The 22,413-nt window shown below is 55.8% G+C and overlaps 7 protein-coding genes across 7 annotated transcripts; 2 read left to right on the forward strand and 5 right to left on the reverse strand.

The window, feature by feature from the left end:
• Positions 1 to 1,683: 1,683 nt before the first annotated feature.
• P884DRAFT_198082 (uncharacterized protein) lies at positions 1,684 to 2,943 on the reverse strand (the record flags this gene model as incomplete). Its single annotated transcript, XM_069438121.1, has 6 exons — positions 1,684 to 1,736; positions 1,808 to 1,905; positions 1,963 to 2,177; positions 2,236 to 2,335; positions 2,392 to 2,448; positions 2,861 to 2,943. 6 exons carry the CDS (start codon positions 2,941 to 2,943, stop codon positions 1,684 to 1,686), a joined length of 606 nt encoding a protein of 201 aa, XP_069298487.1.
• Positions 2,944 to 3,617: 674 nt separating this feature from the next.
• P884DRAFT_284347 (MBOAT, membrane-bound O-acyltransferase family-domain-containing protein) lies at positions 3,618 to 6,097 on the reverse strand (the record flags this gene model as incomplete). Its single annotated transcript, XM_069443710.1, has 5 exons — positions 5,879 to 6,097; positions 5,203 to 5,584; positions 5,013 to 5,041; positions 3,806 to 4,882; positions 3,618 to 3,737 (listed from the first exon to the last, which is right to left on the reverse strand). Exons 1-5 carry the CDS (start codon positions 6,023 to 6,025, stop codon positions 3,618 to 3,620), a joined length of 1,755 nt encoding a protein of 584 aa, XP_069298488.1. The 5' UTR covers positions 6,026 to 6,097.
• Positions 6,098 to 6,775: 678 nt separating this feature from the next.
• On the reverse strand, positions 6,776 to 8,379 carry P884DRAFT_329011 (uncharacterized protein; the record flags this gene model as incomplete). The annotated part of the gene is made up of 3 exons (XM_069445617.1): positions 6,776 to 7,324; positions 7,383 to 8,185; positions 8,259 to 8,379. The coding sequence occupies 3 exons, from the start codon at positions 8,377 to 8,379 to the stop codon at positions 7,073 to 7,075; spliced, it is 1,176 nt and encodes a 391-aa protein (XP_069298489.1). The 3' UTR covers positions 6,776 to 7,072.
• Positions 8,380 to 8,705: 326 nt separating this feature from the next.
• P884DRAFT_241496 (calponin homology domain-containing protein) lies at positions 8,706 to 11,648 on the reverse strand. Its single transcript, XM_069440222.1, has 4 exons — positions 11,296 to 11,648; positions 11,006 to 11,216; positions 9,203 to 10,892; positions 8,706 to 9,144 (listed from the first exon to the last, which is right to left on the reverse strand). Exons 1-4 carry the CDS (start codon positions 11,316 to 11,318, stop codon positions 9,110 to 9,112), a joined length of 1,959 nt encoding a protein of 652 aa, XP_069298490.1. The 5' UTR covers positions 11,319 to 11,648; the 3' UTR covers positions 8,706 to 9,109.
• Positions 11,649 to 11,821: 173 nt separating this feature from the next.
• On the forward strand, positions 11,822 to 12,991 carry P884DRAFT_284350 (uncharacterized protein). Its single transcript, XM_069443711.1, has 2 exons — positions 11,822 to 11,916; positions 11,979 to 12,991. Exon 2 carries the CDS (start codon positions 12,055 to 12,057, stop codon positions 12,826 to 12,828), a length of 774 nt encoding a protein of 257 aa, XP_069298491.1. The 5' UTR covers positions 11,822 to 11,916; positions 11,979 to 12,054; the 3' UTR covers positions 12,829 to 12,991.
• Positions 12,975 to 16,500, reverse strand: P884DRAFT_125527 (DDHD domain-containing protein). Its single transcript, XM_069437177.1, has 5 exons — positions 16,112 to 16,500; positions 14,924 to 16,050; positions 14,624 to 14,859; positions 13,310 to 14,567; positions 12,975 to 13,248 (listed from the first exon to the last, which is right to left on the reverse strand). Exons 1-5 carry the CDS (start codon positions 16,346 to 16,348, stop codon positions 13,122 to 13,124), a joined length of 2,985 nt encoding a protein of 994 aa, XP_069298492.1. The 5' UTR covers positions 16,349 to 16,500; the 3' UTR covers positions 12,975 to 13,121.
• Positions 16,501 to 17,355: 855 nt separating this feature from the next.
• Positions 17,356 to 22,142, forward strand: P884DRAFT_198010 (uncharacterized protein; the record flags this gene model as incomplete). Its single annotated transcript, XM_069438115.1, has 3 exons — positions 17,356 to 17,444; positions 17,514 to 17,625; positions 17,679 to 22,142. 3 exons carry the CDS (start codon positions 17,356 to 17,358, stop codon positions 22,140 to 22,142), a joined length of 4,665 nt encoding a protein of 1,554 aa, XP_069298493.1.
• Positions 22,143 to 22,413: the final 271 nt, after the last annotated feature.

Here is a 22,413-nt window from a genome sequence, read left to right on the forward strand (position 1 = left end):
AAGGTTATGGTTTCGAGGCTGACATGTCGGGAGAGGCTGCCGGCTTTGGGTCGTCGAGTAGCATAGGTGGCACGGTACTTGTCTCAGGGCGTGACAGGATGTCGAACGGCGGCGTTGGACGTCCTCGAGATGTGCTCATGCGGGGGAGGGAGCTGTCACGGCCACGGCGACACGGAGATTTTGTTTAAGGGGACTTGCCGAGACGCTCTAAGCTTTTGAAGGGAACCGTGCGGCCAGTGGAGATTGGTTAGCCGCAGCAGTGGGCAAGCATTTCAGGCGGCGCCCCTCCGCCACCCCCCCCCCCCCCCCCCCCCCCCCCAAAAAAAAAAAAAAAAAAATAATAATAAGTTGCGGGAAATTTTAAAGGCAAAGGTGCCAAGTCACAGCGCGGCTCCCGCGCCGACTTGTAGGGCGTATCCCGTAGTTACTACGGAGGACCCTCTAGTACTTTTGTATGCGTGTATGTATGTATGTACATACCTCTTGTTTGAAGACACCCAGGTATGTTCGCTTGGTGAGCTTTAAACGATCAAAACGGGATTTGGTCAAACACGTCCGCCGAGTCTCGTTGTACAATTAAGGCGGCAAGCGATTTGGAGGGAAAGATTCCTTGGCACCTCATGCATGGTCATGACTTAACATGTACACCTACATATGTATGGCATTCGTACATACAGTAGTGTACATACATCATCCGTACACGTACACTAAGTATGCTGCTGGTGAAGACCGGAGTAACATCCCACTAGGCGCAAAGCTTATGATGACCTGCTATGATCGACCTGATATGTACACTAGGCAATATGATGTAGATCGATACCGTATAGGGCTAACGACGGCTAGATCCAGCAAATGCTCTTTGCTTCGCCTACCCCTCATCCAATCCTTTGCTATGCCCTACGAGAACGAAGAAGCGAATTGTACGGATGTCGCTACCAAAAGAACTGGCTCACCGCCAAATTTGACCGGCAGAATGAAACCGCTAAAAGCAACATAAAGTACAGTGGGGCAAAGCACTATAGCCACTAAAGCCTAGGCACCGTGGCCGATTGTTAGTGAAGATACCTTCTAAAACTTTAATGACCTTGCATGGTCCGTGCAGAAAGGCGGTGAGCCAGTTCTTTTGATAGCGACATCCGTACTATGTATGTTGACAAGCAGCTCACCACATGGCTCCACGCGTACCTGGCAGCTTGTGAGTTCTTGTTCCCGTGCCAAGCCCTCGGCTCGGAATCGGACGGATCTTCTGCTCACGGGACTGTGGTGTTGTCACGAGGACAGCACGGCTCAGAAACCAACCTGCATTTGCTACCTATCAAGAGTTTTTATCTATTCTAGTGTTCCACTGAGCCCACCATAGAGCAAGGAAGACGAAACGATCGCAGGACAAAGTTTACGTTCCGCTGTCTCGTGTGTTTGCCGGCGCAAGTGTTCTTGTACATTATAAATCCTGGAAAAACCATGGGCGAGGTCCATCCAGCTTGGAAACGTGGTTTGGAGTTTCGGACGCCTCGAGATTGGAAACGAGATTGACAAGCTTGGAAAGGTTGAACGCCAAAAAGACGCCCAACATCAGTAATCCACCAGAGGAGGGAAGAGAACGCCAAGTGCATCAGTAAAAGTCTTACAGCCACAACCCTGAAGCAGTCGCGGTCAAGCCGAGATATCCCAAACAGGATGCGTTCACTCGGCGACATCGAGGTCGTCATGAGCCGGTCGGTCAGGGCTGTCGATGGCTGTTTCCGTGTCAGATATCGCCCACAGCTTGATTCCATGAGTCGAGGGGGAAGGGAAGGCAAAGACATACGCTTTCTATCGTCTCCGTTGGCGCCATTTTCACGGCGGTCGCGATCGTCGCGATCACGGTCACGGTCACGGTCGTCCTTGAGGTCCCGGTCCCGGTCGCTATGATCCACATTAGCCTCTAAGCCATCCATCATCATGCGGGACGGCTGGGCGAACACATACCGGTCAGGGCTGCGTGAGCGGTCGCGGGTGTCGCGGCGATCACGGTCATAGTCGCGGTCACGGTCGCGGTCGCGGTCGCGACGATCATCCTTCCGAGGCGAGTAGTCACGGCGGCGCGGGCTAGGAGACCGGCGGCGCGGAGGGGACCGGCGCCGGTCACGCTCGCTGCGGTCGAACCGCCACGAAGCCGACGGGGGAGTGCGGGCCCACTGGATCGATATTAGTACGTCTGTGAAGCTGTGCCGTGGATTTCTGTAAGCTGCATACCTCGATCTTCAGGATGTCGTCGCGGCCAATGCGCTTGTTGTGCATCTCATGGTACGCGTCGTCCGCATCGCGGCGATCTTCGTATTCCACGAAAGCAAACCTAGAGAATAACATGTGAGAAGAAATCCATCTCATGGGACGGTGAGAGCAACTTACAGCCTGCTGCTGGCGGACCGCGGAGCCGGAATATCACAGCGGACCAACCGGCCATAGCTATGAAAACCCCGTAATGTCAGCAATTCGAAATCCCGAGGGAACCTAGGAGCGAGTTCTGTTTATAAGGGGCGCGCAGCCAAACTCCAATAATAATATATGCCATTTTTTTTGGCATGTTGCTCGCCCGGTGCAACAATATAATCATCGCCGGCCGCTCGATCGGAGAATTTGGGAGGGGGGAGGGACGAGGGAGGGGGGCGAGGACACGAGGATTGGAACCTCGAGCAAATCACCGAGCGCGAATACTGGGAGCGACGGCGGCGGAGATAAATGGAAGGAAGGAGGGCGAGGGTGCGCGACGACGGGGGGGGAGACGGGATGGGGGGGAGAGGACGGCAATAGCAAGGCGATCGAGGACCGAGCCCGAAGTTTTAAGATCGAGACATCGCCGTGGTTTGATTAGACGTACCGCTCGAATTCGTACGCGAGGTCGCGCGCGCGAGTGCCGTGGCTGAAGCCGGTCACGTAGAGGGTGGTCCCGTTGCGAGACATGATGACCGGTCGATGAGGGTTGGTGATGGGCGGCAGCGGAAGCCTGAGAAAAATTCAAAGTGAGCACGACGCTGCAATTGGGGCGCCTCTGGAGTTGGGAGGTTTCCCGAAAAGGCAACGAATCCTGAGTTGGATCAGAACAACGGCGATGCTTGGCTGGCAAAGACCACCAGGAAAAGCTACCACTCAATGATGGAGTGATGGTTTCTGAGGAGGTTGTTGAGGATGGTAAGAGGTGGAATGTTCGGAGGAAGTGGAAATCGTCGACACCAAAAGAAGCCTAGGCAAAAGGACCCACTACAAGGGACGTGCTCATTGGTCGGACGTGGCAAGCGCGAGTCGGCCAAGGAACTCGCCAGCCTTCGATTTGAACCACCAACTCTCGAGGACGGAAGAGACTTCATAAGGGAGGTCCAGGATGTGGCCATCGTTGGTCGCAGCATCACATCGACTTTTGCACCGGTTATATTCGGCTTCGAGACCAAAAAATCGTGCGTTTCCAGTGCCTAACGTTTCCTACTGACTAGATTTCCCACGTCCGCCGCCACGCCATCGCGCCAGGCGAAGTTTCCCTCAAGTTCTCTGATACGTTATACGTTAACAAATGTTATATCACACAGTACTCCGTACATAGGTCTACCACTAAGATAACCGACACAGGGTGGGAATCGCATTCATAAAATCAAGTACAAGCTGCAGAGGATGCTCGGTCCCGTGAAGATACCCAGCCAGAAGATGACGTTGCCCAAGGTTGCCCGGTTGCGCAGCCATTTTGTCCTGCTGAGCCTCACCAGCTACCGACACGCGCGTTAGTAATCCAAAACAGCGGATCCGGACGAGCAAACGAGTACTTTATACTTACAGGTAGCTGGCACATTTGCAGGAAGAGCAGGTAGCCCCTTAACTTCTTGAAGATGCACCACATGATCAGCTCGTGGACGCAGGCCGAGAGAAAGAAAGTGATGAGGGTGGCGGTGTGCTTGTCGACCTTCATGGCCGAGATGGAGCTGTGGTAGACGTGCCGCAGCAGGAAGTTGTGCACCGGCCGGTTCCAGTCCCGAGCGAACTGATCCCACGAGACACAGTTCCACCACGCGCCGTAGAATCCGCGATCGGCAAAGTAGGTCAGCTCGGCCAGAAAGTTGAGGATGGTCTCCCAGATGAGGTACCAGGTCAGCAGGTACTCCATCATGAAGGGGAATATCAAGTCCAGGAGCATCCAGGGGAACTGGCGGAACCGGCCGGCCAGCGGGACGCCCTCTTCCTTCATGCGCACCGTATCCATGACGACCGGGTAGATGAAGGCCTGCGAGATCATGATCATGACGAAGATGATGCCGAAGCAGGCCGCCGCCTTCTCGGCGGCGTAGTACCAGTTGATGGACTCGGAGCGGGGGTACTGAAGCTCGTACACCACCGTCGGCAGCACGATGTACTCGTAATGGTTGCGCAGAGTCAGGTTGTTGGGGTACTCGCGGCCGGGCTCCGTCGACTTGCCCCTGAGCTCGTCCGACAGGGCGTCCACCTCCCACTTCAACACCTCCTCAAAGACGTGAACCTGCTCCTGGTCCAGCGGCTCGCCCGAGTCGATGGCCGCGACGATCTTCTCGGCGTCCAGGATGTTCTCGGCCGGCAGGGACTGCCGCCTCTCTCTCGCCGACGGAACCTTGGTGAGGTGAGCCGTGTGGATATCCGAGACGGGCGGCTCGGTAGCCGACGGCGAGGAGATGGGCGAGATTCGTTCCAAGTCCTTGATCTTAGCCAGTAGGAGCTCGCGCTGTTTGTACAGGGAACTCAGGTAGCCGTTGTAGAAAGCGTACGAGTGCTGCTTCATGAGCATGACGAGCCCATGCAGCACGAAAAAAACAGTGTGCGTCCAGGGCCAGTCCCTCAGCCTGGTGAATCCGACCACGCCGGCGATAAAGAGGGTTTGCCAAACCTGCCGCGAGAGCATCGTTAGCAACAAGTCTCTGCTTCATCCCAAAGACCGCAAGACAAAAGAGATAACCAGAAGGATGGGGGCAGAAGCGTCGAGAGTGCAAGCAGGATCAGAGGGATGATAAACCTACGTTTTGCAATATCCAGCCCGCCCCGTCCCCTGCCAACAAGTTGTCAGTCAAGTGGTCCTTATATAATAATTATTCTATGACGGAGAGTCATTCGGGAGCGGAGTAATAGCAGTCCCCGTCTGGGCAGTATACGAAAGCTGGCAAGAGGACCAGCAAAAACACCGAGGGAAGAGAGAGATGGGCTGCTTACAATCGACCCAACCGCCGCGGATGCCATACCGCTGCAGCGCCCAGCCGAAGCCGGTGGCGGCGCACATGACGCCGTCGGCGACGGCCAGCACCAGCACCTCGCGCCCGTGGCTGCCCTCGAACATGGTGCGCATGATCTCGTTGGTGCCCAGCGGGCTGCCGTGCGCGCGCCAGTTGGTCGCGGCGATCTTGACGACGAACAGGAACACGGCCATCCAGAAGAGGGTGAAGAAGCCGTGGAAGGGCGAGTTGGCCGCGTTCGGGTTCTGGCGGTCGAAGGCGGTGAAGGCTCGGGTGAAGACGGGGGCGGTGAACTTGTGCCTGGAGGTTGTTTTCCTGACCAGGTTGTAGTGGTGGTGTTGGTGTTGGTGCTGGTGTTGGTGCTGGTGTTGGTTGTGATGGGCGGGTATCACGTCCTCGTGGGACGTGGTCGAAGGGGTTGTGGATATGTTGGAGAGGGAGAGCGCATCGGGGGAGGGGGGCTGTGGAAGGTCTGCTCCTGGTCGTGATGGCGAGCGGAGGGGGGGGGGGTTCCCCTTTCCAGGACGTGAGCGGTGGCCGACATCGTGAGCTACCGGTGATGGTGTTGTCTGGTCGTGTGACGGGGAGGCGACCGGTGGCTTCCGTCTCCTCATCCCAGTAATCCCAAGACCTTCAATCGAGTGGCCGGATGGTACATCGCCCCTACCAGCTTCACTCCGAGTTTCAGAATCGGGGGTGAGCATCCCTGACGCCTCGTTCTCATCATGGAGGGTCTCCGGCATCGAATCGGCGCCAACCGATGCAAACGGACATTCATCGCCGGCCCAAGACAGGGGAGTCATGACTGCGTTTATGCTGGCGATGATGAACCGGACGCAGAGCGGACACCGTTGGGGTGCTGTTCCTCTCTACGACTTACACGGGTTGACAGTCGAAGTGCGACGGGGCAAACAACAAACGATACGCCAATTATTCAAGAATCCATCAATAACCCAAGAGTTTTTTTTTAAAAAAAAATATGATGCTGGAAGCTGGGAGGTTCAAACAAGTATATACGGCTCGTGGCCTTTGGCGTGAGGAGCTATCTTTCTGATGGGGCTTGGTCAGCTTCTAGAGGAATCAGTAAGCATTGACGCAGTTCATTTTGGATACCGCCTGACATCCCGATCCTATTTATCCAATATCACGTCAACAACTGGGGAGCTAGCCGCACTCAGTTACGATGCCGGATTCATCGGATCAGCCGGGTACAATATTACGAAAGACGGGAATGCTAACATAAGAGGTGGCGGATTTCGGGCGTCGATCGTTCGACCGTCGGACCTTGTCCAAAGCGCGAAAAGCGAGCCAAACTACACGACAAAACCAATGGCGCTTGATGTACTCGTTACTTGCCGAGCCTGTCCTGAAGAAGACGGATAGAAATAAATCCCGAAAGGGCTCAAACGTTGTCCTTTGTGCTTGCTTTCACAAGGGCAGAACGGCGGGAGGAAGGGGGTTAGGGTTGAATATGTCTGATGCTTGCCCCATTACTCGGCAGGGTCAGTCTCACCACCATCACCTTTCAAGGGTTCAAAATGTGGTCTATGGACCTCAGGGATAATCTATCCGCGCAATTACCGGGGTAAGCTGCTCACGCGAACTCGACCATCTTGATGCGATGGTTCATACTCTGTCTGCACTGGGCAACCGGTGTCGCCCAACCTCCGCACCTGCGAATGAACCGCTGTCAACAGGACAGCCAACAGACCATCCAGGAGTGCTGGTAAGACGTCCGGCGAATGTTCTCGCAGACTTAGCAGGCGCCCACTTGCGGGGCCGTTGTTCATCTTCATCAAGACATCAGTCCGGTGGTATCATTTCATTTCATTTCATTTCATCTCAACAATTCAGTTCGGTGCCTCCTCGCCTGACCGGACAGGTAGTTCCTTCTCCTTGGCCTCGGCCTGGGCCTGATCCTTTCCAGCTCCTGGGTAGCGCGTCCCCTTATTCTTGACCTTCTTCTCCTTCTTTGGGGGTGGTGGGTAGGCTTTCTCAGCGATCTCCTGCCACTCCTTCGAGGCCTGGAATGCCTCTTGGATGGGGGCGAGGAGCGAGTTGAGGTCTTTGGCAATGGCCGGTTTGAGAAGTTGTGGTGTCAACTGGCATGTATGTGAGCTCCCGATATTCTTCAACACGAGCCTACTAGGATGAACTTACCACATCGTTCTTGTAATCCTCGCGAAGCTTCTCGATGTCAGTATACACGAGCGGCTCTAACCCGTCCCGCTCGCGCTCGACGCGGAACTCCCCGTTGCCACGCAGGCGCGCAGCAGGCAACAGGACGAATTCGATAAAGGCTATCAGGCCGTTGTCCTCGACAACTTGTGGCGCAGCGTGCGCCTTCTTGATCTTCTTCGCAACCGTTTCCGGGGGGTCGAGCAGGTCGATCTTGCTGTCCGGGTCACTCGAGCTCATCTTGCCGCCGTGCAACCCGGGAACCATGGGGTTCAACAAGTGGGCACGCTCCCTGTAGCCCAGCTTCGGCAGCCACTCCTTGGCCGCGGTGAAGAGCTTCCGCTGGTCCATCCCGCCAAACTGCGCGTCGCAGTCCAGGTACTGCTCGTCCAGCACCTGCAGGATGGGGTAGAGCAGGCCGCTCAGGGGCGCGTTGTCCGTCTGCTTGACCACTTCGGCGCCGGCCTTCTTCGCATCGTGCTCCGAGATGATCGACGCCATCTTGTACACGTCCATGACGTACTCGGGGCTCTTCTGGTAGGAGCTGCCGAGCACTACCCGCAGCTTCTCGGTAGACACGCCGACGGCCTTGAGCATGGCGGTGATGACGTGCCGGTAGAACTCGGCGCGGTGCATCACCAGCTCCAGGGGGGCCTTGAGATTGTCGAGGAAGCCGTGAATGTCGGCGAGGAGAATGGTCACATCGCAGCCGGCGGCGAGGAACTGAGCGATCTTGATGGCGGGGACGAAGTAACCGCAGTGCGGTCGGCCTGTTGTTGCGGTGCCTGGGAGGGAATGGCTGTCAGATGTTGGCCACTCGCATTTCGCGGTCTCTAAACCGAGAATTGCTGAACCTACCCCAGTAGATCTTGGGGTGCTGCCCCTCGTCGAGGATCTTCTTGATGATCTCCTCATTCAGAACCTCGGCGAGGTTCTCCTTGATGAGGGACAATCGCTTATCTGAATCCGCGGCCGCCATTGTGTCCTGCCGTGCTGCAAAGTGTGAACGTGTCAAAGTGTTATACCCCGTCGCTGCCAACCTGGTCCGGGTAAAAAAGAGGTGGCCCAAACCGTTGACTCAAAACCGATGGTGGGGCAGCGCCGCCCTCGGTCGCGGGAGGTGGCGGGGTTGTCGAAGAAAATCATACTGCCGCCAGTTACCGCCTCCATCAGCGAGCCTCCGTGCACCCTGACGACTAACTACCTTCCTGAGGAAACCATTTGAGGTACCTCATAGGTATCGATAAGCATAATTAAAGTGTTATTGTACTTCGAGTTACCTAGCAACTCTATAGTTACAATCCTGGTCAACCGGGTCCCCTGGTGCTCGCCGTGTTCAGACGGTCCCCTTTTACCACTTTAGTCCCTGCAAGGACTCCGTGTTGCCTTAACCGTCGCATTACTAGTGAGTGTTTTAGGCAGTGTGAGAGCCGAGTGGAAAGAGATAGGGTGAGGTCGCCACCCAAGTGAGACAGACCACTTGATGAAAGGCGCGTTCGGCCTCATAATCATCTGGCGATTGGAGGCTGGATATAAAAGGATGTAAAACTGAATTGGGACGCTAGCGTCTCAGCTACCTGACCGCGTGAAGAAAACCAGCATCCTTGAACACACCGTCGGGTTGCGCGAAACAGAACCTTCCCCCTGCCCCGTCAACTTTTCCCTGGAACCAACCATGCCGCCAATTTCACCAACCGTTCTTACACCGCTTACTGCATCTTCTCGTATGTCGCCATCAACGATCCTGTCCCAGGGAGTTAGCTATTGTTTGGTTATCAGAACCTGAAGTGCTCGCGACTCACCAATAAAAGTCGTCACCAGCCGGGCGCGGACCTGGCAGATATCCTCGGGCACGAGCCAAATGGTGGCTCCCATCTTTCTCGCAATGCTAATGCTAAGCTTGGCATTCAGGTAGGCCTCCTCGTCGGTGCGGCCCTCCGTGACCAGGTCGTAGTCGACATAGCTGCTCTTCATGCCGTTCAGCACATCCAACAGGAAGATGCCGGTGCCGATGACCGGGTCCTTGAACGAGCGGATGCTCGAGTTGCGACCGCCCCGGCGGCTCATGTCGTTGGCCCACCTGACCATCTCGGCATCGGTGATCTCGCGCTTGCCGAGGCGCTGTGCCAGGCCCTGGAGCGTCAGCGTGATGTCCTTGCGCATCAGCTGCCAGACGAGGCCCAGCGTCAGCTTGCGCTGCCCGTCCGTGATGTCGGCGCCCTGGATGCCCACGAGCGAGAATCCGTTCTGCTTGCCGAGCTCGATGGCGTAGTTGGTATTTTCGACCATCTTGAACCGCGACATCTCGCCGCCGTTCGCCGGCCGCTTGTTGACGCATCGCCAGTTGACCGAGCCCTTGATAACCTTGTCGTAGGCCTGCATCAGGATGGTACCGTCGCAGAGGTCGTCGAAGAAGGACTGGACCGCTGGCTGCACGTCCAAGCTGTTGAGCCAGAGAGTGAACACACGGGCCTCGCGCTCGCCTTCTGCGTCGAAGTCCTCCACCTCGATCTTGTCTTCCTCGGTGATGGGCTCGAGTGCAGGATGAGTATTGAAGAGGTTGGCGACAAAGGCAAGGTTGAGCTTGGGGTTACCCGCAACCAGAGACGAGGGGGTCAAGAACTTTCGGCATCCTAGCCTGTCGGCATTTTGGAGCACCTCTTCCGCCCGCTGGAGCAGGTCGCGAGTCTGCAGAGGGGCACGGGTGCACCCGTACTCGTGGCCGATTTGTGCCAAGAGGACGGTGTAGTTCTCGCCATCCTTGACGTCGTTTGAGAAGTTCTGCACTCTCTTCGGCCAATTGGCAGCCTTGAGGTGGTAGTTGAACCACCGCAGGAGGATCTGCTCTGGAGGCAGGCGCAGGAACTGCTCCAGAGTTTCGTCCTCCTCCAGCAGCCTGTACAGCTCGGGGTGTAGCTTGATATCGATCTTGCCTAGGAGACCACGGCGGATGATTTGCCAGATCAGGCCAAGAATGAGGTGTTCCCGGACTTCGATAATATCACCACTGCCAATGTTCACCACCGAACAGCCAATACCCTTCGCTGACTCGATGACGATGTTGTTGTTTTCCGTCATCTGGAAAGCATTGAGCGTCTTGCTCTTCTTCCCGGGCACATTCAGCACACGCTCGTCGATCGTGTCGGGAACGCTGTCGTTGATAAGCTTGGCCAACACCAGGCCGTCCTTGCATTCGTCGAACATCTCGAAAGTATCGGTGGGGAACGGCAACCGGTGACCAATATCGGGGTCGCCGGCGAGGACAGCGTTGATGTGGCGGGTGAACTCGGTGCGCTCATCCTCATTGATCGTGTGGGTAATGTTCGCGTTTGAACCTTGCACAAAGATCTTGCCGCTGCCGCCGCCGCCGATGCTGCCTTTGGGAGCGTGTCCTCCGCCGCTCCGCTGCGAGATGACGGCGGCTGGTGACGAAGCAGCGGCAGCGGAGCCCCCCTGGGGGCCCGCGGAAGACTCGCGAAGCTTAGCAATGAGCTGGGAGAGAAAATTAGCTTGCTTAGTCTTAGACCAATCGGGGTTGCGAGCGCAGCGATAGGCGTAAAAGGGAACCCGTGGAGCTCAGGGGAATGGTGCCAATCCAAACATACCCCGATGTAATCTTCTAGTTCTACTCGCCGGGAGGAGTCGAGATCAACCTCCTTCAGCGCCTGGCGAACCACATCGTAAGGCTTGCGCTCGCTCGCTTGCGTGGCCTTGATGGCAGTGGCCTCGTCAATGTATCCTTTGTCGTCGACATCGAGCTTGCGAAAGGCGTCGGCGAGGGAGAAGATGTCATTCTGCTGGAATTGAGGAAACTTCCTGTCGGGAAGAGTCAACATAGATTGCCCAAAAAATATGCACCGTGGTCGTTGGTGCTAGCGCCTGTTGTTAACCTCACCTCTGGAGCTTGAGAACGTTCATGACGGCGCGATTTCGGAGAGCTGTTGCGCAGGGATTCTGACAATGCTAGAAAATACCAGCCCTTGAGGCAGCTTTGAAAAAGCTGGATGTTCTCGCTGCAGTTGAAACTGAGCTGCGACGCGAAGCAATATAAGAGAATCGAGTCAACTGGGAAAGGGAGACGTAATCTCACTGTTTTGTCTTTCAAGGAAGCCTGCTGTGCTCGGATCGACCGAGTCGGGAACGCGGGGGTCTGGAGGGGCTCCCTCTCCAGGGGTCTGATGTAACTCGACCAGGTTTAAGACCAAGCCACAAAGGGGATTGCGTAACGGCCCAATCAGCCTCCAGGCAGCGGCTCAAAAAATCGGCGGCGGTTAAGCCGAAACTCAGCCGTGGCTTTAACCTGGACGTGCAAGACAAGCGCACGGCACCTTGCAGTGCTGTACCCCGCTAATGATCGCCAGGTAGTAAAAATTGAATTTGAGCTGCATATTTCTTGGCATGTTGCGTATAGCTTCACTGTGCCAAACTTGTAAATCGGTGCCTGCCTTAAGCGAAATAAATATTTTCCCGCATTTATGAAGCTTTTTTTTTCTGATCCTGAGTTCAAGCTCACAAGGTTAGCAGATCACATTGCGATTTGTAAGAATCTGACCCCTGGACTAACAAATCTTACACAAGTCACAACAATCCAAAGTCGTCGTCTTCAATCCCACCCTAGAGGGTGAAGAGAAAGAAGATTACGCAAGAATTCACGATGACCGAAACCTGCAAGGCGTGCCACGATCCACTCATAATATCCCTGGACCCGGAAGACTTGGACAATGGCGAGGAGCAGCCGCAAACCGTCCCTGATGACCTTCTCCTGCCGTGCGGCTGCCATTTCCACTGGCAATGCCTTCTCGACGAGTCATCCACAATAGTGAGCACCCTCTCCTGCCCCTCTTGCAACACCTACCTATCCTCCAACGCCGCCGGCGCCTCCTCCTCCTCGGCCCCGGCCCCGGCGGATCCCGTCATCCTGACCCACTACACCAACGAGGGCGGCGTCGACCCCTCCCTCGACATCTACCCCTCCCTAGCCGAAGAGGCCTACCTGGCTGCCCACCCGGAAGGCCGTCCCGCGCGGGCCTTCCACACGCTCGTGTCCCAAGGCGAGGTGCAGGGCATGGTGGAGCTGCTCGCGGACGTGGACGGGAACGAGGAGGCGCCGCTCTCGGCCGCCCAGCTGCTCGCCTGGCGAGATCCGCTCAACGGCGGGCGGAGCGCGCTGCACGTGGCTTTGGAGGCGCGGCAGGAGGAGGCGGTCTGGTTGCTTCTCTGGCTGGGGAGCAGGGCGAGGAGAGAGGACTTCCCCGAGGCAGTAGTCCAAGTTGCGGCCGCGAACGGGTTACCGAGGCGACTGGAGGGGGTGGAGGATGGGGAAGATGTGAGGTTTGTGAAGGATGGGAGGGGAAGGACAGCGGGAGACGTTTGCTTGGAACTCGGGGAGCCCTGGACGAAGTTGGTTGAGGGAGGCTTGTTCATTTAAACAACAAAAGTACCTAGCCAGCGGCAGCGACGCCGGCCGATGAGTGGTGGCGAGGGGTAACGGTTGTTGAGAGTACGAAAAGAAAGGAAGTAAATGCATCCAAGGTAAAATTTGCTCTAGATCACGGTTGAGAGAACGAGACTTTATTTAAAAAAAAATCAGCAAATAAAGGAAAAAAATAACATCGTCCCGGAAAGTATCTACCGTCTAGTAATCCAATCTACGCCTTGCCGTCTTAAAACGCCATGGATGCCTCTTCGCCTCGTCCTCCTTACAGCCAGCCACCAGTGAGTTCACTTCTTTGGCGTCTGCCCCTTGCCTGCCAACATTTGTGACAGCATAAAATGACTAACATCCTCGTCTGCCCAATAGCTTACATGCGAGGCAATGGTATTGATTGGGTTGAAGTCGAGTACGCTCCTGGCTGAAGTTAGCAGGCCTCCACGTGCGGAAACAGGAGGAAACAGCCGGTCAAACTTACTCCTGGATGCAGTAGTCCACCCTCCCGTTTCGATTCAGTGCCCTAACCTTTGCCTCCTCTCTCTTCAACTTCTGTGCCTTACGCTCTTCCTCCAGCCATTTCTCCCGGCTCAGCGTCGCAGCGGCCGCATTTTCCTGTCCTTTCCCAGACGCAGAATCTTGCTTTCCGTCTTTGCTCGCTAGGCTAGCCCGGCTCTTTTGAAACCTACTGAACAGCGTCTCCAGCTCATCGTCAATCAGCGTGCCTGCCCCATCACCACTAGCTGCACCATTAGCCAGCTGCCGCATGCGCTCCGCCGTCTTTTCACTGCGCTCCGCGTCCGTGAGCGCTCTGCTGTTCGGGATGACGCCCGCCGATATGTTGGTCCCAGCACCGGGGCTTTGGGGGTGCTGTTGCTGCTGTGAAGCGGTGATCTTTGCCACGTCTTCATTGGTTAGTCCCAGGCTGCGGTTCAGGAGGTTACTGGCGATGCCCGCGCTGAGACTATTCCAGAAGCCGGAGACGCTTTGGCCTACTTTGGCCCCAATACCGGTCAGGCTCTGCGGGGCGACAGAATTGAAGATACTCTTCTTGGTGTACGGTAGGTTTTGGGGTCTGAGGGTTGTCATGATGGGCGAGATGAGGGGCTCGAGGCGGTATGATATGGGATCCGAGGGATGAAAGATGTTGAACAGCTGACCGACTTTGGGCGAGGAGACGTTGAGAGGGAGGCCGGTAATGGGCGAAACTTGCTGATTGGGGTAGGGCTGCGAAGGCGGATCCAGGAAAGGGTCATCCATGTAGTCTGGATTCAGAGGGCTTTCGGATGGGAGAGCATTGGGGAGGTTTCGGGCAGAGATCGTGCGGCCTTTGAGCATTTGGAACAGCCCAATGGGAGAACCGAGACAGTAGAAGTCCTCCACATCAAAGTCGAAAGCTAACTCTTTCTGTTCCTTGGACTCGTAACGGTCCGGAGAAGCGGGCCAGATTCGAAGAGGATTCCTGGGTGACTCTGTGACCTGGGCTTTTTCTTTTTGCCGGCAGAGAATGTCGAACATGATTGCAGAGCCCAGCGAGTGTCCGACGATGTGGACTTTGCCGTTAAAGTCAGGGTTGCGTTGCTTGAAGAGTCGATAGATACGGTTCGACTCGCGGAGTACAATTTCGGCGATTTGTTCCCGGTAGGCGCTTTGGTAGAGGAGGACATCTAGGGCAAGATCGGATATGAGCGATCTCGCGAACGCCACTCCTTCAATCGTAATGTCTTCCAAAGAGGGGTCTAAGGTTACGTTAGCTGCTGGTTGAGTGAGGTGTGTCAATTCGGCTTGTACTCACAGTCGTCCTCCTCGTTGATCACCTCACCAAGGTCACGTTCGCCCCGTTTAGGCTTGCGCTTGGGAAAATCGAGGAGATGGCGCCAGATGACAGGTAACACTTGCACACGCGAGTTTCCAAGCCCGGGCTCATCGATCTCCGAATTTAATGCTCGCAGATCCGCGGAAGCCGAGTAGACCGACTTCATCGTCTTCCTGAGCGTGTTGACATCGTGCACGAAGTGGATACTCTCCATCCTGTCATCGTCAGTTAGTCCCATAACGAGTCATCTTGGTGGAATGATGGTGATGAACGGCATACCTGCGCGAGAGCAGTTGCCCAATACCGTGAGTAACAAGCACTAAGTGCTCGATCTTCCGACCTTGGTTGTCGTCGACTCTTGTGTTGTAGTCGTCGGAGATCTCCTTCTCCTCACGCTCGCGGATGGCCTCATCCTCCGCTTCCGGGTCATCGGGCCTCTCGATTAAGTTTGAGAGCTGCCGCGTTAACCGATTTCGGGTGCTTTCAAGGTCGTCATGAACATCCTCCTTCGTGCCATCCCCTCTGCCAGGCGGGGGTTCGGATCGTCTTTTGAATCCACCCAGCAATTTACCGTCGCGCTCTTTCGATGTCGATCTGCTGCCTTCTGGGGTAGACGGGCGTTTTTCTTCCTTGGACTTCTTCGGCTCGGTATACCCTCGGACCAGCTTCACACCGCTCATGTAGCCTCCGCCAGCGAACCTTTCGTAGACCGTTGAAGTCACCCATGATAACACGCCGTCGGACGATAGCCATGCCGTGTTTGAGTCCTGATATGTCACCACGCTGTTCATGTAGTTTCCAAAGAGGCGGTAAGTTTGCGGCTGATGCTGTGGCGCAGGCGGGTCTTTCTTCGAAGCATCACCCTGGGTCTCAGAGGCTGCATTTAGACTCCCGGCCGAAGCCTTCTGCGGATTTGACTTAGACGCTGAGTTGCTACGCGACCTCAGCGGATATTGCCAAGGTTTAATTTTGAGGTAGCCCTCCTCCAGTTGAGCGGCCAGGTTCTCCTCACAAGGGCGGAGGGCAGACCCCTCTTGGTAAAACCAACTACCGCGGCGAACATCATACACCGGGCCCTCCCAATAGACAGGAGTGAGTTCTCTGTTCTCAAGGTGGACGTCGAACAGAAAATCTTCGTTCACGGGGACGGTGGTGGCAGAAGCTGAGGAATCTCCACTTTGCGTCCCTTCTGTGGAAATCGCGCGAGGTCGTTGTGTCACAGCACCCGAGCTGCCATTCCCCTTGCTTTTCTCTCTCTCCTCTTCCAACTCCTGGAGCTTGCCCTGGTATGCAGCCTCTATTGCTCGGGAGTCTTCGATCGAAAACGGAACAAACTTCTTGGGCGGAGTAGGCTTTGTCTCCCCGCTAGTTTTGGATAACATAAACTTGGGCTTGCGCTTTGGAATCTGATGGCATTGCGTGTAAGCACCGTGTCTGGGGGGGCTGTGTGTCTTAAGAAGTACTCACATCGACAGCGTGAAACCATCTCACTTTCAAGGGCGGACAGTCCGGCGGGTATCGCCCAATACTCTGACCATAAAAGGGGTTGGTGGCATGATCAGTCGAGTTCGACGTGGATACCGCCGGCTGGGGATCTTTCGGAGTTGGTGCCGCACTCCGGCTGCCAGCCCAGGGGTTGATTGAATCCACAGCCGAGGCGAGATAGGACTTCTCTGCCTTCTTTTCGGCAGATCCAGGCGCCATGGCGCCGGTACGGCCAAGCGGCCACCTAAAGGGAGCTCTCGCGGTATTGTTCGCCTGCCAAAGTTGACGACAGTTCCTGTGAAGACGATGCCGCCCCAACCAGGAATGGGAGCAAGTTCGGGATAAAATTAGTGGCGCCAATGCTGTAGGATGTCGTCGATCGTTGGAGACCTTGTAGGAAGAATCACAGGCAGGGAACGGCTGATTTACTGAGCGGCACAGAACCTCGCCGTTGGAAGCGGCGTGATGCGGAAGCGGGCGGCGCTGCTTGCGCGGGGAGTCGATCTAAGACGAAAGCATTTAATTCAGAACATCAAAAATACAAGAGATGAACTGACGGAGGTCAAAATCAAAAGGCTGTCGCACAAGTTCTGACTGGCCAACGATGTCTTAAGAGTGAGGCGCAGAAAGCTCACATTGGTCCAAAGTTGTGGTCTTGGTTTGGGTCGGTTCTGAAGCTGCGAGCTTAGGAACAAGGCTTCATATCCCAGCAAACGATGACGGGAGTTGGAGCTCGGGAGCGGTTCCTGATTGGCCCGAGTTTGGGAGTGGGACCGCTTCCGGCAGGCAGAACCGTGGGGTAACTGTAGTGTAGTGATGAGCTTGCGGGCGTCAACCCATGAGCGTTGGTCCGACGCTAAGGAGGGACAAGGGTCCATGCCACTTTGGTGGGGCACGACTTCAGTTGGAGTCATTTCTGGCCGCCCCGCCGCCGCTGCCAAAAATTGTTCGCGAGTTTGTCGGCAACATCGAGACACGACAGACTTCGTGGCATTGGTTCCGGCAGTATCGGACACCTGTGCCGTCTGACGAGAGCAGGTGCTTGTTTTCAGCGGCCTGCCGACTTGCTCGAATTTTAGTGCGTTCCCCGGCAATCAACCTCCATTGCACGACCGGCACTGCCCGCTATGAGCAGGTAGCACAGCGCAGCGACATCGAGCGCAAACTGGATTTCGCCCTTCCATTGCCCGAATAACGCTTTTCCTGGTTGCTCTTGACGAAAAGACATGGCGGTCGAAACAAGAACGCGGCGGCGCAAGGAGCAGCTGGTCGATCAGCTGCCAAAGCGCTTCAAGGCGCTCAAGTTCGGGATTCAGTAAGGACCTCTTCGAGCTCTTTGACGAAAAGCACCGGCGGCCGAAACTAATGCTTTGTCACCACTCAGATCTCATCAGGACATAGTGAGCCAGGGTGTCCTTGAAGTCTCCGATAACTTGCTCTACGATGTTGAAAACCGGCGGACGGCTTTCCCTCACGGACCCCTCGACCCGCGCTTGGTGAGCAAGTCGAGTACGCCCATTTCCATTGACAAACGCTAAACCTTTGGTAGGGTACATCGAGTACGAACAGAGAAAGCAAGTGCAGCACATGCCACCTTGGCTTACAGGAATGCCCTGGTCATTTCGGTCACGTTCGCCTGCCCCTTCCCGTCTTTCACATCGGCTACTTGAAGTACATCCAAGCAACCCTGCAAAACATCTGTAAGGACTGCGCGAGGGTTCTTCTCCAGGAGCCCGAACGGCGCCAGTTTCTGAAGGAATTGCGGCGGCCTGGGATTGACAACCTGCGACGTTCGGCGATCCTGAAGAAGATAAACGAGCAATGCAGGAAGGCGAGGACGTGTCCGCACTGTGGCTCCATACAAGGCGTGATTCGAAAGCTGAGCGTCATGAAGCTTGTACATGACAAGTTTTCAGCCTACAACAAGTCCACGGCCCAGAAAAAGATCCCTCCGGAGAGCAAAGCCGAGTTCGATGCGTCCTTCGAACAGGCAAAGAAATACACGCCAGAGCTGGAGAAGCACACAAAAAAGGCAATGGAGGATCTGAATCCCCTCAGGGTCTTGAACCTCTTCAAGCAAATAAGTCCAACCGACTGCGAGCTTCTTGGGTTGGACCCCTCCGAAGGCCGACCCGAGATGTTCCTGTGGCAATACGTTCCGGCGCCCCCCATTTGCATTAGGCCGTCCGTTGCACAGGAGAATGCTAGTAATGAAGACGACATCACAAGCAAGCTTTCGGAAATCATCCTTTATGCCGGTCATCTGCGCGAGTCACTGAAGAAGGGAGTTGCGTTGCCCGTCATCATGGAGCAGTGGGAGTTCTTGCAGCTGCAGGTGGGCATGTATGTCAACAGCGATGTACCGGGCCTTTATCAACCTGGCTTTGGGAAGCCCATCCGTGGATTCTGTCAGCGTCTCAAGGGCAAACAGGGCAGGTTTCGTGGGAATCTCTCGGGAAAGCGTGTCGACTTTTCTGGGAGAACCGTTATCTCTCCAGACCCCAACTTGAGCATCGAGCAGGTGGCAGTTCCCCAGCTGGTGGCCAAGAACCTGACGTACCCGGAGCGGGTAAACCACGCAAATATCGAGAAGCTCAGGGAACGCGTCATCAACGGGCCGAATATTTGGCCCGGTGCTCAAGGCATCATCAAGAAGGATGGGGCCAAGTACAATCTCAAAATCGGCACAGAGAGCCTTCGCCAGAAGCACGCCAGTAGTTTGGAATTCGGGGATGTTGTTGAGCGCCACTTGGAGGATAACGACATTGTTCTCTTCAACCGGCAACCGTCTTTGCACAAGCTCAGTATCATGAGCCATCTCGTCAAGGTTCGGCCTTGGAGGACGTTTCGCCTCAATGAGTGTGTGTGCACGCCGTACAACGCCGACTTCGACGGAGACGAAATGAACCTGCATGTTCCACAGACAGAGGAGGCAAGGGCGGAGGCAATCAACCTGATGGGTGTCAAAAACAACCTTATCACACCCAAGAACGGAGAGCCCATCATTGCTGCCACGCAGGATTTCATCACTGCCGCTTATCTGCTGAGCAGCAAGGACAGGTTCTTTGACCGCACGTCTTTCACCTACATTTGTACTCAGATGCTTCTTGGCGATACTCACCTCGAGCTCCCCCCCCCGGCGATCCTTAAGCCCAGAGCTCTGTGGACGGGCAAGCAGATCTTCAATGTTCTCATGCGCCCCAACAAGGAGTCCCCTGTCCTGGTGAACCTTGATGCGAAGAACAAGGTTTATAAACCGAAGAAGGACGGTCAGATCCCGGATATGGACATTGACGACTCGTTTCTGGTGGTCCGCAACTCCGAGGTCATGTGCGGGAGGATGGACAAATCGACGGTTGGAGGAGGCAAGAAGAACTCGGTCTTCTATGTGATCCTCCGTGATTTTGGGCCAGACCATGCGGCAGCTGCGATGAACCGGCTGGCAAAGCTCTGCGCGAGAACGCTGACGCTGCGGGGTTTTTCGATCGGTGTTGGCGATGTCTGGCCGTCAACGTCTCTGACAGAGCACAAGGCCCGGCTCGTTGAGGAGGCGTACAAGAAGTGCGATGATCTCATTGAGACGTACAGGCAAGGAAAGCTCGAAAAGGCTCCGGGTTGCAACCTCGAGGAAACGCTCGAAAACTTAATCTCCGGTATCCTCAGCAAAGTCCGGCAGCAGGCAGGTGATTACTGCGTCAATAATTTGAGCAAGAACAATGCCCCACTGATCATGGCCAAGTCGGGCTCCAAGGGTTCCGACATCAATGTCGCTCAGATGGTTGCCTGCGTCGGTCAGCAGATTATTGGTGGCAAGCGTGTGCCGGATGGCTTCCAGGACCGCAGCTTGCCGCATTTCCACAAGAACGCACGCCAGCCGCCGTCCAAGGGTTTCGTGCGGAACAGCTTCTACACCGGGCTGGTCCCGACCGAGTTTCTTTTCCATGCAATCTCCGGCAGAGAAGGCCTGGTTGATACGGCCGTCAAGACTGCAGAGACAGGTTACATGTCTAGACGACTGATGAAGTCATTGGAAGATCTCTCCACGCAATACGATGACACTGTTAGGACATCAGAAGGTGGCATTGTCCAGTTCCAGTACGGCGCCGACAGACTCGATCCCGTCGACATGGAGGGCGACGCCAAGCCGGTCGACTTTGCGAGGACGTGGAACCACGCCCAGAGCATCACATGGAGCAACTCGGATACGTCATTGCTGCCTCGGGAGATCCATGCATTGTGCAAGACGATCCTGGACGAGGAGAGGAAGAAGTACGTCAGGCGACATCTCGTTACGAACGAGGAAATCCACTACGACGACGACAGGATAGCGAAGAGCATGGATCACGACACTCTGATCGCCATTGACGAGCACGAGAGTGCCAGAGTCTACCTCAATACGATCCATGACTTTGTCAAGGAACGTGCGATGAAACTCGCCAAGGCACGCAAGGCGGTTGGGCTGGATCCATGCCTACCCGACGACAAGTCCATGCAGGAGGCGCTCGAGAAGTGGCAGCCGGTGACGAAGGACAGTTCGAGCATGGATGTCGATGCCCCCAACAAGCCTCCCAAGCCGTTCGAGTATGTTCTCAAAGACCTGCGCCGAAAACTCGACGAAGAAAACGAGCTCGACGAAGCCTCTCGACAGGCCAGAATAATGGCGGCAGCCCAGGCTCATGTCGACCGTGTTGCCAAGGTGTCGGAGCGCACCCTGCGCCAGTTTATCCAGATGTGTCTTCACAAGTACAAGAAGGCGCGGGTTGAGCCCGGCCATGCGGTGGGTGCGGTCGGAGCGCAGTCGATCGGTGAACCAGGCACACAAATGACACTCAAGACTTTCCACTTTGCCGGTGTTGCGGGCATGAGTATCACACAGGGTGTGCCCCGTATTAAGGAGATTATCAACGCTTCGAAACTCATCAGCACGCCCGTCATCACATGCGAGCTGGAGAACAAAGTGGACCTCAAGGCTGCGCGGGTGGTCAAAGGCAGGATCGAGAAGACATACATCTCGGACGTCATCTCGTACATTGACGACGAGTGGCTGCCGGATGTAGCCAAGATCGTCCTCCAAGTGGATCTTCAGGCGCTCTCGGACATGCAGTTGGGTATCTCGATGAAGGACATCGCCGATGCGATCGTCCGGGCGAAGAAGCTCAAGCTCAAGGTCGAGCCGGACGACCTGCGGATCGGCGGCGACCGTGTCGAGGTTATTATTCGCAATACTTGGCAAGACGCGACGGCGGCGCGCAAAGCCGCCCGTGTTCGTGCCGCAGCTATTGAGAAGGGCCACTTCATCTCGAGCACGCTGGACGAGTCAGCAGCGGATTTCCAGCTTCGGGTCAACTTTCTCAAGCGCATGCTCCCCCAGGTCGCCATCTCGGGTTACCCGGAAGCCTCGCGAGCCATCATCCAGACGAGCGAAAAGAACGAGCACAAGGTGCTTGTGGAAGGCTACGGGCTGCGGGCTTGCATGACCACGGAGGGCGTTATTGGGACCAAGTGCGTGACCAACTCGGTCATGGAGTGTCGTGACGTTCTGGGCATCGAAGCTGCGCGTGCCACCATTGCTACGGAAATCGGATCGGTCATGCGCGAGATGAACATCGACCCGCGTCACATGGAGCTGCTGGCCGACGTCATGACGTACAAGGGCGAGATCCTCGGAATCACTCGGTTCGGCCTGGCCAAGATGCGCGACAGCGTGCTCCAGCTCGCGTCGTTTGAAAAGACGCCCGATCACCTGTTCGATGCGGCGGCAGGAATGAAGAAGGACCGCATCCAGGGAGTGAGTGAATGCATCATCATGGGCCAGAGCATGTCGATCGGCACAGGGGCGTTCCAGGTCGTCAGGAGACTGGGGATACGGGACCACCAGGTTGCGCCTAAGCCGACGCTGTTTGAGGACGCGTGGAAGAAGGACGAGTCCATCCGGCGGAAGATGAGGCTGGAGAAGCGGAGGAGCGGGATGGGCGGGATGGAACAGGGGGGAATGGTGGCTGTTGCTGGATAACAAGGAAACTTTAGGACCGGCCGGGCTACACTAGATAGATAGTCAGGTACGCAAAATTTGTGTTCCCTTTCGAAAAATGATCTTGGCGGGCATTGTCTTTGCTCCTTTTTGCCAGGAGCAAGAAGCAACGGATCTGTTAGTTACCCATTCAGGGGTGATATTAATTAGGTCACGTGATTTGGCGATCGCATTTCGTGAACCCTCTCCACTCGTGTCGCGATGCTCGACGTCATCGGTGTATCCATCTACAACCATCAAACCAGAAATGGAA

Source organism: Thermothelomyces heterothallicus (assembly GCF_042370625.1).
Source record: "Thermothelomyces heterothallicus CBS 202.75 unplaced genomic scaffold P884_scaffold_8, whole genome shotgun sequence".
Classification (NCBI taxonomy): Eukaryota; Fungi; Ascomycota; class Sordariomycetes; order Sordariales; family Chaetomiaceae; genus Thermothelomyces; species Thermothelomyces heterothallicus.

Coding starts and splice junctions, on each gene's coding strand:
- P884DRAFT_284350 (XM_069443711.1), top strand. CDS start 12,055: ATGACCGAAACCTGCAAGGCGTGCCACGATCCACTCATAATATCCCTG.
- P884DRAFT_241496 (XM_069440222.1), bottom strand. CDS start 11,318: ATGAACGTTCTCAAGCTCCAGAG. Junction 11,217..11,295: donor AACGTTCTCAAGCTCCAGAG/GTGAGGTTAACA, acceptor TCTTCCCGACAG/GAAGTTTCCTCAATTCCAGC. Junction 9,145..9,202: donor GCTGGTGACGACTTTTATTG/GTGAGTCGCGAG, acceptor TCCCTGGGACAG/GATCGTTGATGGCGACATAC.
- P884DRAFT_125527 (XM_069437177.1), bottom strand. CDS start 16,348: ATGGCGCCTGGATCTGCCGAAAAGAAGGCAGAGAAGTCCTATCTCGCC. Junction 16,051..16,111: donor GATGGTTTCACGCTGTCGAT/GTGAGTACTTCT, acceptor CAATGCCATCAG/ATTCCAAAGCGCAAGCCCAA. Junction 14,568..14,623: donor GATCAACGAGGAGGACGACT/GTGAGTACAAGC, acceptor ACGTAACCTTAG/ACCCCTCTTTGGAAGACATT.